Genomic DNA, 12943 nt, shown 5'->3' on the forward strand with positions numbered 1-12943 from the left:
TGAGGATCGCTTCACTCATACGCCAACCCCCGGCTCACTCGCTTCGCCCGCTCACGCCGAAATGAGTAAAATATCCAAAGAAGACCACTCAAAACTTGTTTACATAATAGAGAGATTCATGCGATTACCAAACTTATTAAATGGATTCCAAAAGTGTTCTTCCACCTCCATCACATTGAGAAATCCACATTTGAGAAAACATCCTTCTGTTTTGATTTTCTTTCATGAAATAATTTCATTTAATTTCTGTGATAATACAAGACTTTTGACGCTCTTTAAGCAACCCTCGAACTAATTAAATAAAAACGCGCTGGATTCTATAAAACTTTTTCGTTTTTTTGATGGGTTTTTAAACCTTTTGAGCATACAGGAATGGAGCCCACCGTTTGGCTGGTCAGTCAGCTCTGAAAACAGTCCGGTGCGCCATCGTCGTCACAGTCAATCCTTTGAGTGAATGCAATTTATTTTAATTGCGATTGCAGGCAGGCAGGCAGGCAGGGCAGCAGCACCAGCTCAAAGGCAGCACCAGTAAAGGAAAACAATTTCAAATGGCCATAAAATTACGCCAAAAACGTCCTCGACAGCGAATGCAGTCTCGATTCCATTGAATGGAACGAGAGGAGGAATGAAATTTGCGTTTTGGAGTGGTCTTTTTTCTAGGTCGCGAGCTCATTAAAATTTCAGCACCGAAAGCGATCGAAATCCGAGTTTATGTGATACGTGAATTGCGTTAAGGAAATGGGAAAGGAAAATTCCCGACTAATCGCGTGGCTCGGTAGAGAATATCAATTTGCAGCTGCCACAGCAGGTAGCAAGGTGGCCGGAGCGCCAGCTGCCACCGTAGGGATTTCCATAGAAAAGAATACTGGTGGCTCAAGCAATCGCAATCCTCCTTAAGAAGAAGTAGGATTTCCCTCGCAGGTAGCCAGTGGCTGGGATATAAAACCGAGAGTTGGCATGAGCCATGACACCAGTGCGTTCCGGAAACTCGACGCGAACAGATCAGATCAGATAGTTTTCGAGTCATGGCCGATTTATTATTCCCTCAATTGGAGCGTCCTCTGCCCTCGATGCCCTCCCTGCACTACACCCTGTTTGCGTACCGCGAGGAGCTGAGACGTCGGGATGTGCCCTTCATGAAGATGTCCACCATCAAGCTGCACCTGACGGACAATTTGATACTGCAGACCATCAAGAACATACGGCAGTACGACACCATCGAGATTATGAATCTCAACAGGGAGATCACCTTCAAGCGGCGGCTCACCAAGCAGATGCGCAAGGTGCGAAAGCTCGAGAAGCTCGGCCTGACCATCGATCCCCGGAAGCTCACCGAGGGCGGACAGTGGCACTGAGCAGCCAACGATCATCCTAACTCAACTCTATTCGAACTCTACTCTGCTACCATTGTCATACATACTACAAGCATGTGTAATTAATTTTTAAGCGAAATCCCCACAAGTTTCTAAAACTCAATAAGCCGAACCAATCCAACATATCTATATGACTTTTCTAATGAAATATATACAAGAAAATTATACATTTCGAGGGTTTTGCATTCGATACTAGTGATCTTCCTGGGAGATAAGGAAGTCGGGCTTAAAAGTTCATTTTTATGACAATACATAAAAGTTTTTTGTATCACTCACATTAAAATTAGGCGTATTACGCACAAATATGTTTCAACGATTGCTCTTACTGGTGGCAATCGTTGCAGCTATTCGAAGAGGACTATCATATGATGATGAAACTTCACATCACTGGCATCACGAGGCGCACAATTTTGTAACTGAAAGTGCTGAAATTCTTGGCTTGATGGCAGCTGTAAAAGACAGTAATGTTGACGATGTTGTTGTTGGGGACGATGATGATGACGATCCCGTGTCCGAGGCCTGTAAGCATGACGAGGTCTTGCAGCTGAATACCAACAATTTTAATCTGTTGACCCACACTGGAAAATTTTTCATCATGATCTTTAAGCCCCCACTCAGCTACATGGCCGATCAGGCAAAGCTGAAATGGGTCAGACTGGCCCGGGAACTGAACGCCAAGGGCACCATTTGCATTTCGGACTTGGATTGTAGTAAATCGATAGAAATCTGCCACCATCTGCAAATCAGACCAAGTCCGACTTTCCTGTGGTACGAGAACGGCCGCAAAGTTCGCGCCTACGATGCCGAACCCGATCCCGAGTTGGAGCATTTTAAAAGCTTTGTCGAGAAAATGATAGCATCGAATGGTACTTTCATCGAGAAGTCAGGAGCCAGAACAAGGTCTTATCTGACGATGAACCTTATCACACTTGCCCTCTATTTGGCCATTAAGCTGCCAATCTTAGTTCCAAATTGAATTCTAGACAAATAAACTCTGATTAGAATGGTTTTTATTTACAAAATGTGTGCAGAATTTACGAACAAATACATGGCATTAATCTTTATTTATTTTAGTATTCATTTAAGATAGTCCGCAGGAAGTCCGCACGAGATCCTCAAAGGAGTTTACCCCCGGCGAAAATTGCGAAAAATGCAAAAGAAATATGCTAAGAGAATGGCCGCAGTCTTGATAAGAATTTTTCGATGAAATTATGGCGTACAAAGGATCCCATCTCGAAGATATAAGAACAATAGCAGCTAGTTGTCTAACGATAAATATGGTGATATTTTCTGTCAAATTTGTTGACAGTTAGAATTGATTGTATTTTCCAGTTATCTACCGAACTACATATGTATATGTATCATGTACCACTATAGTTGAACAAAATCAGCCGTGAAATACATGACAAGAACTACCAACGAAAATGTTTCAACGATATTTACTTAATGCTGTATTGGTATTCATCATTCTATTAGAAATATCGGTTGAATCATCGGCATCAGGAGTAGAGGACACCGATCACCGAACCATCGACTGGAGCACCGACGATTTCGAAACAAATCTGAAGGAGAAGAATGTCATAGTCGAGTTCTATGCAACGCTCTGCGAGAGCTGCAATAGTTTATATAGCATATTGTGGAAGCTGATGGGGATCCAGAATACGGCCAGCACGAGCCTGGCCATTGGCGCCATAAACTGCTCCAAATATGAGTCATTTTGCATCAGTAACAATGTCACAATGTATCCGACTCTCCTGTACTTTGAAAAGGACGACGGAGTCGCAAAGAAATCATACAATCTGAGTAGCTTTATGTCCGAAAAAACCACCGAAAAAGCAGTCGTGATAAAGGAAGATGCCCCCCAGAATTGTGCTCCTGGGCAAGTCTTTACATTGACCGACAAAAGTTTCGATTCAAGCATCAAAAGTATGAAATCCTTTGTGAAGTTCTTTCAACCCAGCTGCCCATTCTGTACCGCCATTAAACAGGTGTGGATTGATCTGGCCAGCGAGCTGAGAAATGTGACGGCTGTCTGCATTGCGGAGCTCGATTGTACGGATTTCAAAGCCATATGCAAGAGGTATCACATTACCGCCGTACCAAAGTTGGTATGGATTGACAGTAACGCCTTTCGTGTCTATAACGGCGGTGGAAAGGTGGAGTTATTGAAGCGTTTTGTTATAGATATGATTGATAATAACGGCACGACGCCAATTATGGTTATTTCAAGGGCGACCAGTAATCCATCCAGCTATCCATTCATGACTGTAGTTTATCTCGGCATTTTGGGATTGATCAAAAATTATTTGTTTAAATAAAGAGTGTACCCCATCGCTGAGTTGATTTCTGGTTAGGGGTATCTGTGCTTATCGTTTCAAATGCTACCAGTAACGTACGTACATATGTATGTATCGGAGTTGGACAGAAACTATCTAGTAGAGTTTTCTATTATGCCTTTAACTCGTCTGATAGTCGTCTCAGAAGAGTGTGGCGTGGTGCTGTGGTCTTCAAGAGAGAGAGAGAGAGATCAAAGAGCAACTACGGAAGGAGAGCAATTGGATGAGGCAATGCTTTGTCGGCAGTTTGCTCATAGAATATAACAGAGAGAGAGAGAAACATTACTGCGACTTACTGCGCTCGAGGCACAACCAAAAATAGCAGAAGAGGAGGAGCCTCTTTGCCTCTGAAAGACGCCTGCAAGCTGTGATTAAATTCACCATGAAATAACAATAAGAGACCTTTTTCTCTGTTAATCTCATTATCTCTCTCCCACTCTCACTCCCACTCTTAATTCGTTGCTGCTATTAAACTCATGTCCTACTCGCGTCCTCCTGACAAACTGCACAACTTTCTGAGAGCTTTGACGAGCACTCGCACTCTCTTCTCACTTTACACTTTTTTCCCTTTCTTTTTTTGAGGTTTTTGCATTCGAGTGCGCCTCTTAATGATTTCACAAAGTTTTGTCAACCAGATGCACATTACAAGCAGGCACACACCCCACCCCACCCCACCTCACCACATACTCGTGCATACGGGTTAAGGCAAACAGGACAGGAGGAACAACTACAAGGCGCTTCTTGCATGATGCGACCATAAAAACTTTGCCGGCGGCAGCAACAAACATGCATGAAAAACGCCTGGCAAAGCGTAAATTGTATTCTCAGCTGCATGCCGTTGCTGTGTCCTTAGAGGGGGCGTGACGATTTTGAAGAGTGGTTTGTAACACACAGAAGGAGACATTTATGAGGCCCCACAGTGTACGTATGTACATATTTGTAGGAGGGCGGATCGAACGGAATCCAAAAAACACGGCAGCTTGTAGCGGGGCTGGAATCGTAGCTTACAAGCTCAGGGAACGGTGAGCGCCGAGTGGATCGTAAGAGCGCAAAAGAAAGAGAGCGAGAGCGCCTTGGCACCAGAGCGCTGTTAAGAGCTAACAGCGGAGTTAACAGTATGTACTCTTGATCAGCTTTAAAAGACATATTTATTTGCTCTCAATATATTCCCATAGAAACAGCCTAGCGGTATCAAAAGTTTCGGTCCTCGATACTTGCCTTCCTCTCCTTTCCTTTACTGTGATGGAGAGACAAAGAGTGCGATTGAGAAGCTGTGTGGAGGAGTGTGTGCGTGTGGGCTTTAGTAATTTAGTGTGCCATTTGAAATGCCTTTTTCTTCTTCTTCTTCTTCGAGAGAGAGAGAGGGAGGCTGTAGAGCATGCTTACACTGCAAAAACAATGCAATATTTTCGCTGTAGCGCTTCCACAGCATTTCTGTGGCATGTCACGCATATATTATTTAAAAAGCTCTCAACGCATGTACCAGAACCAGACGAGGAGGAGTTTTTATGGGCAAAGGGACTCCGTTGATTCCCTAACTACAGCGGGTACTGCTCGTGCAACTGTCATACGAGAATCCCCATTGCAGCATAAGTTCCCCTGGCTCCAGCTCAATAAAGTTTATAACTTCTCAGCCCCTGTTCATTGAACAGCAATCTCCACTGTATGAAGACAAGCGCAAAAGATAAGCTGACGTCAAATGGACTGCACTAAAAAACCAACTGACAAACTGACCTGACAGACCACACCAGACTGACTGCCACACAGCTGACATGCAACTTTGGCGTAAAAAACAGATAGCTTTACAAAGGAGGAAGCAAGAAAAAGCTCTGCCAGCCAGCCAGCGTGTATTTTGATACCCTTGAGTGGAATATTTCTTTGAAATTGCATTTCAAGTGGCCGGCACGCGGGACAGGGCAACAAATAAGCGAGAGGCGCCCCGGAATGCGCCATGAAAACGGAAGGACACGCAAAAGAAAATATTAATCCAGAGAAGCAACAAACGGCACAAGAAGTTTCTGTCGTCCGCAGAAAACTTTCTCCGCTTCGGCGATGGGTGCAAACTTTTTTTATACTGCTCCAAACTTTCGGTTGGCACTCGAACAAAATAGCTCAATGACAGGACTGTAACTCTCAGTGAGTGTCAAAGTGCAGACGATGCATACAGTCAGACAGTCAGTAGCACATGTACACAGCCATGTGTGGACTGCATTCAGGCACTGTGGTCTGAAAGAGTTAGCGATGGAGCAAAGTTTTTGTATTGCATTTCACTTGTTATTTACTTTTGGGAAACTCTAAACGAAGGAGAACGAAAGTATTGGAAAATCCTGGAGTTGCAGTGGAATAAAGTTTGATTGAAATTCAATACTCCGCAAAGATTTATACGGCACTGGTTCCGATTTAAGAAAGACAAGAATTTGTTAATATTAAACAGGTATATTATGAAATACATGCATGTTTGAGATATATTATATTTAAAAGAGAAAACTTTTCCAGGCATTTCACAAAAATTCCCATATGAAACTTTTGCCACACAACATGATATTTAACATTTTTGCCAACAAAGTAATTTCAAGAGCACCTGATGTGACTTTCAAGTTTCCATCATCAAACACATATCAAATTCCATCCATCCCCCAAGCCCCAATTTGTTGTCCCACATTCTGAGGACCCAAACCACTGTGAGAACCACACGCAAAGTCGCAAAATATTTTGTCCTTCCTCCCAGACAATGGCATCCACAGAATGGCCGGAGGTTGGGAATGGGTATGGATCTGGGCCAAGAAAAGGCAAAGCTCAAAGTGCACGGAAATTCCAAGCGAGCCATCGTATCATCTACTCGTAAAACCTCTCTCTGGGCCGGGCCGGGACGGGCCGGATCGGGCCGGGGTAAAATATGCACAAAAGAAATGGAATGAAGTGTAACGAAACTAGTCGTGACACAATTTTTGATGCAAATTGCACAAGTCATGGCCCAGCCATCGCATCGACAGATAAAATATCTATCCCTCTGTGAAAATGGTCAATTCATAAAATTCCTAAGCCAATAACATTATCGGCTCGTAAAAGAGCGAGCGAAAAACTGTAAAGTACAACAAAAAACAAAGTTTTTTTCGTATAATATTAAATTTTGGTCGAAAATGTCCCTCCCACACACACCAACAAACACACAAGTAAAACGTTTCCGAGGGAGACGGAGCCATTGGCAGCAGATAAATGAGGCACTCGGGAACAGGCGACAGCAACAGCAGCAGGGAGGAGGAGGAGGAGGAGGAGGAATACAGTAAGCTGTAATATGTGTTGGCCAAAACGAGCATAAAACGGAGACCGATACAATCCCAATTGAATCAATTGAATTGAATCGCTAAGCAAAGGTTTGAGTGTATCGTGTGGGGGTACAAATAATGGGGGATGGGAGTCAGGGATACCCTGGGAAATGCCTGAAAGAATTTGGCAGCATTATAGTACGACTATATGAGAGTTTCATAGAATACAGAGTACTGGAGTAATACTTTGGAATATACAATCCTAGATCATGGATTTTCCCTTTCAGTTTCTCTGAAGGCAGTGCAGGGTATTGCCCTGGTCCCAACGCAACCTAGTCCTCTACAATTTACTCCCCTTTTCACTGTAGTGGAACCCCTTTTTTTCGCCACAGAAGACCCAAAAATATCGTCGCGAACACGACGCCGGGAAATAAAAGTAAAAATTGATGTCTTCAACTGTCGCAGACGGAGGAGTGGCCGAAGGGTGTGCCTGAGGACACATACGGTTGCGGTCTCTGGGCGTAGTTTTCCATTTTAGTGGCTCCTCCAGCAATTTGCTCGATGATGCAATGCGGCGGGGTTCATATTTATGATTCGATATTCCTGTTTTTGGGTATAACTTAATGCAGTCCTCGGCTAGATGGATGGGTGGTTTGAGCAGTTCCTGGATGGCTGGCAATCCACCAGCGGGTTTCAGCTTCATTTAAATCACATCTCGTTCGCCACTTACTGGAAAACGTGACTTTGTGCCTTGGGAGGGGTTGGTTCTGCCCGCCTTTGCCATAGAGAACCAGAAAGAATTCAGCATTGGCGAAACTTTTGCAATTGAAAACAAAGTGAAACAACTTCAAGGGGAGGACGAGGAGTAGGAGGAGTAGGAGGAGCAGGAGGATCGGGTCTGAAGTGTTGTGCACTGAGCTGTAAGCAGTTTCTCGAGTATCTTTTCTCCAGACTCACACCGCCCCCCCCTTGTCTTGGCTAAAAGTTATGTTTCCCAAGTCAGCAAGTGCTCCCTTGTCGTCGGGCTGTGAAGGTTGTCAAAATCGCATTAGTTATTGATTCGATTGCCATACATCTGGCAAATGTTGTTATACTAAATGCGTATGTCAGTCGTGTCACACGGATGCGTATACGGATCCGGAGTACTTAGCATATCTATGACATCTTCCTGTTCGACTGGGAAGTGGGGTGGGGGAGGACATTGGTAAATGTTAAATGAAATAAATGAAAATGATTAGGAAACATGCAAACACACTCAAGATGTGTCGGATTCCTGATATCTCTGCTCAGACTCCTGCTATTCCCATTGTCCTGTCTGTTCTCCTTTGTGGGGCACACGAATTGGAATTGGAAATACTCGCAGGAATGGCATGTATGGCTGCTTTAAGAAAGCATTTCCCCTAGCAAAATGTCAACATTCATTCATGGGATGAGCCATTGAAAGAAAATAATGCATGCACTCGTATGAATGGATATTTGCTTTATAGATAATTAAATCATTATATTTCCTGTGCAAATAGGAATTGAGTCAGACACGGAATAGTGTCTCCGATGCAGATACATGCAATTTAAGGATGAAGAAACCCCAAGAAATGGTAAGAGTCTCGTTCGAGTTTCCATTAATTAACGAAAATGCCTCTTTCTACTTTAAAGTACATCCGAGTATGTGCAAGTATCGGGAGGCTATAACTTTTCTATACATGTATAACTTTTCCATCAGAAGGCATGTAGTGGAGTGGATGGCAGAGGAAACTTTAAAAGTGCACTGCATGAGAGTGGCAATGGGAATGGAAATGGTTCAAATGATGGCACACAACAAGTTGCCACAACTTTTCATTACAAAAGCCAGAAGCAGGAGCAACAACACAAGTCTGTTCCCATTATAGCTCCATGCGGAAAGCAGATGGAACAGAATAAAAAGGAGCTGGGAGATGGGAGCTGGGAGCAGGAACCACCACTGATGGCCCGGAACGATGCTTTGATGCTTCTGGCCACACAACAAGAAACACATACCTATACTCGTACACAACACGCTCGTATACAACTCGTTTCAACCAAACACAGTAGAAAACTAATGAACTCGTTCTGGTTTGCTGCTCGCACAGCAGCAAAAACTACTGAAAAACAGCAAACCGTTGACAAAATGGCAAAAAGTTTTCCATTTATTGAGGTTCTCCTTATTTTTTTTTGGGGGGGAGTGTCTCCTGTGACTGCTCCATAAATATTCCATGTAGGTGGGTAAATATAAAATTAAATGTTATATATGCAGATGCACAACTAGCTTCGGGCTCGGCGCCTTTCAATGGCACATAAAACATTTGGCGCGAATCATAGAGAAAGACAGAGAGGGAGAATCTGAATCAGGTGGGTTATAGAGTTCAAGGCTCTGTTTGATGTACGAGTATTATATTGAAATTTCTGCTTGAATTTTAGATTTAATTAAAAGAAGAGATGACCTCAGTGGCAGGTTGACTTGATGGAGTTTTTGTGTTTGTGGTTCTAGGCTTGTAGAAGGAATGTAGACGACTTGTGGAAGGAATGTAGAAGGCATGTAGGAGGCATGTAGAAGGCTTGTAGAAGGCTTGTAGAATGCATGTAGAATGCTTGTAAAAGGCAAGTCGAAGTCGTGTAGAATACTTGTAGAAGATTTCTTTGTTTTCACATATCACTTTTCCACGTCTAAAGGCCCCTTACAGTAGTTTTAAACACACAATTTCGAATGGAACATTCCAACCATAGATCATTCTTCCCCCTCGAAACTTCCCCACCTCCTTCCTCTGTTGACTTTGCAGTGAATTTGTCTTCTGTGTCCGTTGAAATTCGCTATCGCTTACGGGATTCTTCTCTTGATGATTATTATTATACTTTTATTTCCACTTGTTCTAAACAAGCATTCAGGCAGCTGGCACTCGACAGATTTTTCTTGCTCTAGTTGAGTGCACTTGAGGGCAGAGTCTGTCCCTTTTTCTGACTCTCCATCATTTTCTCTCTCTCTCTCTGGCGACGTTACTGCTATTCACCATTCAGTAGTCGCTATATCCATTCAAAAAAACAAAAAACAAAAAGTTGTACAAAAAATATACAAAAAAAGAAAAAGAAAAAACGTTCACGTTCATTCATGCTCATTATCCTGTAGATTATTCGGTACTTTACAGCGCTCAGTGCGATAATAACGATGTTGTGTTTGGAGCCAAGGACACTGCGAATACACTGGAAGACATTTGGAGTACGAAAACAGGGGGAGTTATGGTCTCTGCTGGAAGTTTCATTGAATGAAATGTTTATCGTCTCATAGCTCACAACTTTGTCAGTACTTTCTTTCATTTGGGTGTCCCGTCGCTTCTTCGACTGTATCCGTCGAGCTTGAGGCTTTCAAGCTGCTCGATTCTAAGCAGGGGGCAACTTAATGCAGTTTTGGCCTCGTCCTTGTCCTGCTCTGTTCTGTTCTGCTCTGTTCTTTCCTGTCCTGTCGCTTCTCGTTGATGATGATGATGATGCACTTGATATTTGCCGTATGAATGCGGCTTTGGGTGAAGCAGAAGCAGAAATCTCTTTGCCATTTAAAGCAGATTAAGGCTTTGGCCCTTCAGTCCATATATATTTCGGACTCTTTGTCGTATTTGAGAGGTAGAGAAGGTCTGAATGCTGGTGCGACTACCACCAAGGAGCCATTCAAGAGTCCTGCCTTTTGTTGTCCCTAGCTCCGACTTTTACTGCACATTTCGAGTATGTGTGTGTCTGTGTGTGCGTGTCCGTGCCGGTCCGGGCTGTCGTTTCGGCTTTTGTGGATTATTTCGCATTTACTCGTACTACCGTGTGGCAAGTCCTCATCTCACACTCAGCGCACTGCGTGCCTGCCAGCTTCAGTTAATTTTTGGCCATTTAAATGTTAAATATTTTGTGAGGATTTATTTAGTTCCACGCTACCTTTTGGCTCGCCCGTAAATCCCCACGTGTGGGTTTGTGCAGAGGTGTCTGTGCGTACTTGTTGTCGGCTCTAAGCTCGTCAAGCATCCTATCCTCACCTCCGCTGTACCTTCGCCCGGCAGGACCTCTCCCTAATGGACCTGCTGCCTGGCTGGCTGGCTGCCTGCCTGCCTGCCGCCAAGCCGACGTCAAGCTGTTGTCATCATCGCCGCTAATCCCCCGCTTGAGTGGCAAATGCCGGGCCCTTCGTATGCACAGCCCTGGGCGCCGCTGATGATGATGTCCGGCTTAGGTAATGGCAATTTAATAAGCTTCTAAATGTTACTGTCGCCTCTGGGGCTACATTTTGCACTTAGCCATCGGCATTGGCCTCCGCACAAACTATGGCGATTAGGCGATATTTGTCAGCTGAGCCAAGACCCAATCGGGGTCACCAGGTGGGTGGACGGTGGTTTTTTTTTTGCCCCCTCGACATTTTAAGCCAGCCATCGGGTCGGCTAACCTTCAACGGAGCGAAAACATCGGGGACTCCGGCTTAACGAACGGAAAACTTTTGAGTAAAAAATGAGCATCGGGGTCACATTTCTGCAGCAGCTTTTTATTCTTAATTAGATTCTCCTATTTCCTGTGAAATGCAAAGTATGCAGCAGGGCTTAATATCGTTTCCAACGTGCATTGTCTTTCCACCTTTCAAAGGAGCCAAGTGCTCGGGGTCACCACTTTAAACAAACGAATTCGTTGCCTTTCCAAAAAGAATAAAAATAGCCTTTCTGGCTTTTGCATTGGTCACATATTCAAGCGAGCTTGATCCCAAGATAATTCATTTCTTTTTGCCATTTTTCACAGCCAAACTACTGTTGGGGGTCCCCTGTTTCGGACCCATTTCCAAGCGTACCTCAGGCGCTGCAGCAGGACAATTTCAACACGCAGGACGCAGGACGAGTTTTACATGCAACACTAATACACGCAGCGAGAGGACCAAAAGGACAATTCACAAAGTCGACAAGCGTAAAATTGACAAACGTTCTTCGTCCAAAATGCATTCAACATACAGGCCAAACAAAGCCACTGCCAGGACGGCTACAAAGAGGTGGGTGGTCGGATAGAGAGGGTGTGAGAAGGACACACAAACGTACAATGAAAGGGTGACAACAAGAACAAGGACAGCCACAATGATTGTTGCCTTACGCTGCTTGAGCCTGTTGACGATTGTTAGTGAGACATTGACTGAGTGTCCGGCCAGAGGAGCAGATACTGACAGACGCAAAGGCCGGGTCCAGAGTCCAGAGTGCAGAGTCCAGAGTCCAGAGCGAGAACCAACTTGGAGACTGCCCAGCGGACGGACGATTTAATGACATTCAAAGTGTCGAGTGGACTTGAACGTAGCAGAGAGCCGGGCAGAGACGGACATTGCCTTCGTCCTCTGGCACCCATCCATCCATCCATCCATCCATCCGTCCGTTCTACTGCTCTGCTCTTGCTCCTGCTCCAGCTCCTTTAGGCGGTGGGTGTCAGAGTGCATTCTTGTTGACTTACTGACACTTTGGGCCATGTTGGCGCCGGCCTACCCAGGAAATTAGTGCCACAGAAGGGTTGTCCAGCGACCAGACTGGGGGACACACCCCTCTGATGCAACGACTCCTCATTATTCAGCTCATTTGCATGCATTTCATCCGGATTCTCCATGCCAGAGTCCACATATTTGTCCACTCTGTGTGCTCCTTACCCAGTACTTATGTTTTCCTCCTTTTTTGTTGTTATTCTTTTCATTTTTTTACCAGTTTTATTTTGTTGTTGGTGGGGCAAAGTGGAAGCTTCTAGGAGATTACTTGCACTACAATTTGGAATCCCATTTGGAGAAGCTAAAGGAGTTTGTGCTGACGACTTCTAGATGCTCTTTGCCGAGATATAAGTTCATTTGGTGATGGATTTTGAAAATAGTCAATTATATTTATAGATTTTTAAGGATTATCGTACATTCAAATCTAAAATTCCAAGATTTCCATGAAATGGAACTACAAAAAATTTAAGGAACTGTCCA

The 12943-nt window shown here is 44.2% G+C and overlaps 3 protein-coding genes across 3 annotated transcripts; all 3 read left to right on the plus strand.

Annotated features, from left to right (window-relative positions):
- The first annotated feature begins 1025 nt into the window (after positions 1–1025).
- LOC6595668 lies at positions 1026–1355 on the plus strand. Its single transcript, XM_002020692.1, has one exon. It carries the CDS (start codon positions 1026–1028, stop codon positions 1353–1355), a length of 330 nt encoding a protein of 109 aa, XP_002020728.1.
- A 460-nt stretch (positions 1356–1815) lies between these two features.
- On the plus strand, positions 1816–2349 carry LOC113565634 (thioredoxin domain-containing protein 5 homolog). The gene has a single exon (XM_026988175.1). The coding sequence runs from the start codon at positions 1816–1818 to the stop codon at positions 2347–2349; it is 534 nt and encodes a 177-aa protein (XP_026843976.1).
- A 448-nt stretch (positions 2350–2797) lies between these two features.
- LOC6595667 (thioredoxin domain-containing protein 5 homolog) lies at positions 2798–3705 on the plus strand. Its single transcript, XM_026988176.1, has one exon. The coding sequence runs from the start codon at positions 2798–2800 to the stop codon at positions 3689–3691; it is 894 nt and encodes a 297-aa protein (XP_026843977.1). The 3' UTR covers positions 3692–3705.
- Positions 3706–12943: the final 9238 nt, after the last annotated feature.

Source organism: Drosophila persimilis, unplaced genomic scaffold (assembly GCF_003286085.1).
Source record: "Drosophila persimilis strain 14011-0111.01,24,50 unplaced genomic scaffold, DperRS2 tig00000191-arrow-pilon, whole genome shotgun sequence".
Classification (NCBI taxonomy): domain Eukaryota; kingdom Metazoa; phylum Arthropoda; class Insecta; order Diptera; family Drosophilidae; genus Drosophila; species Drosophila persimilis.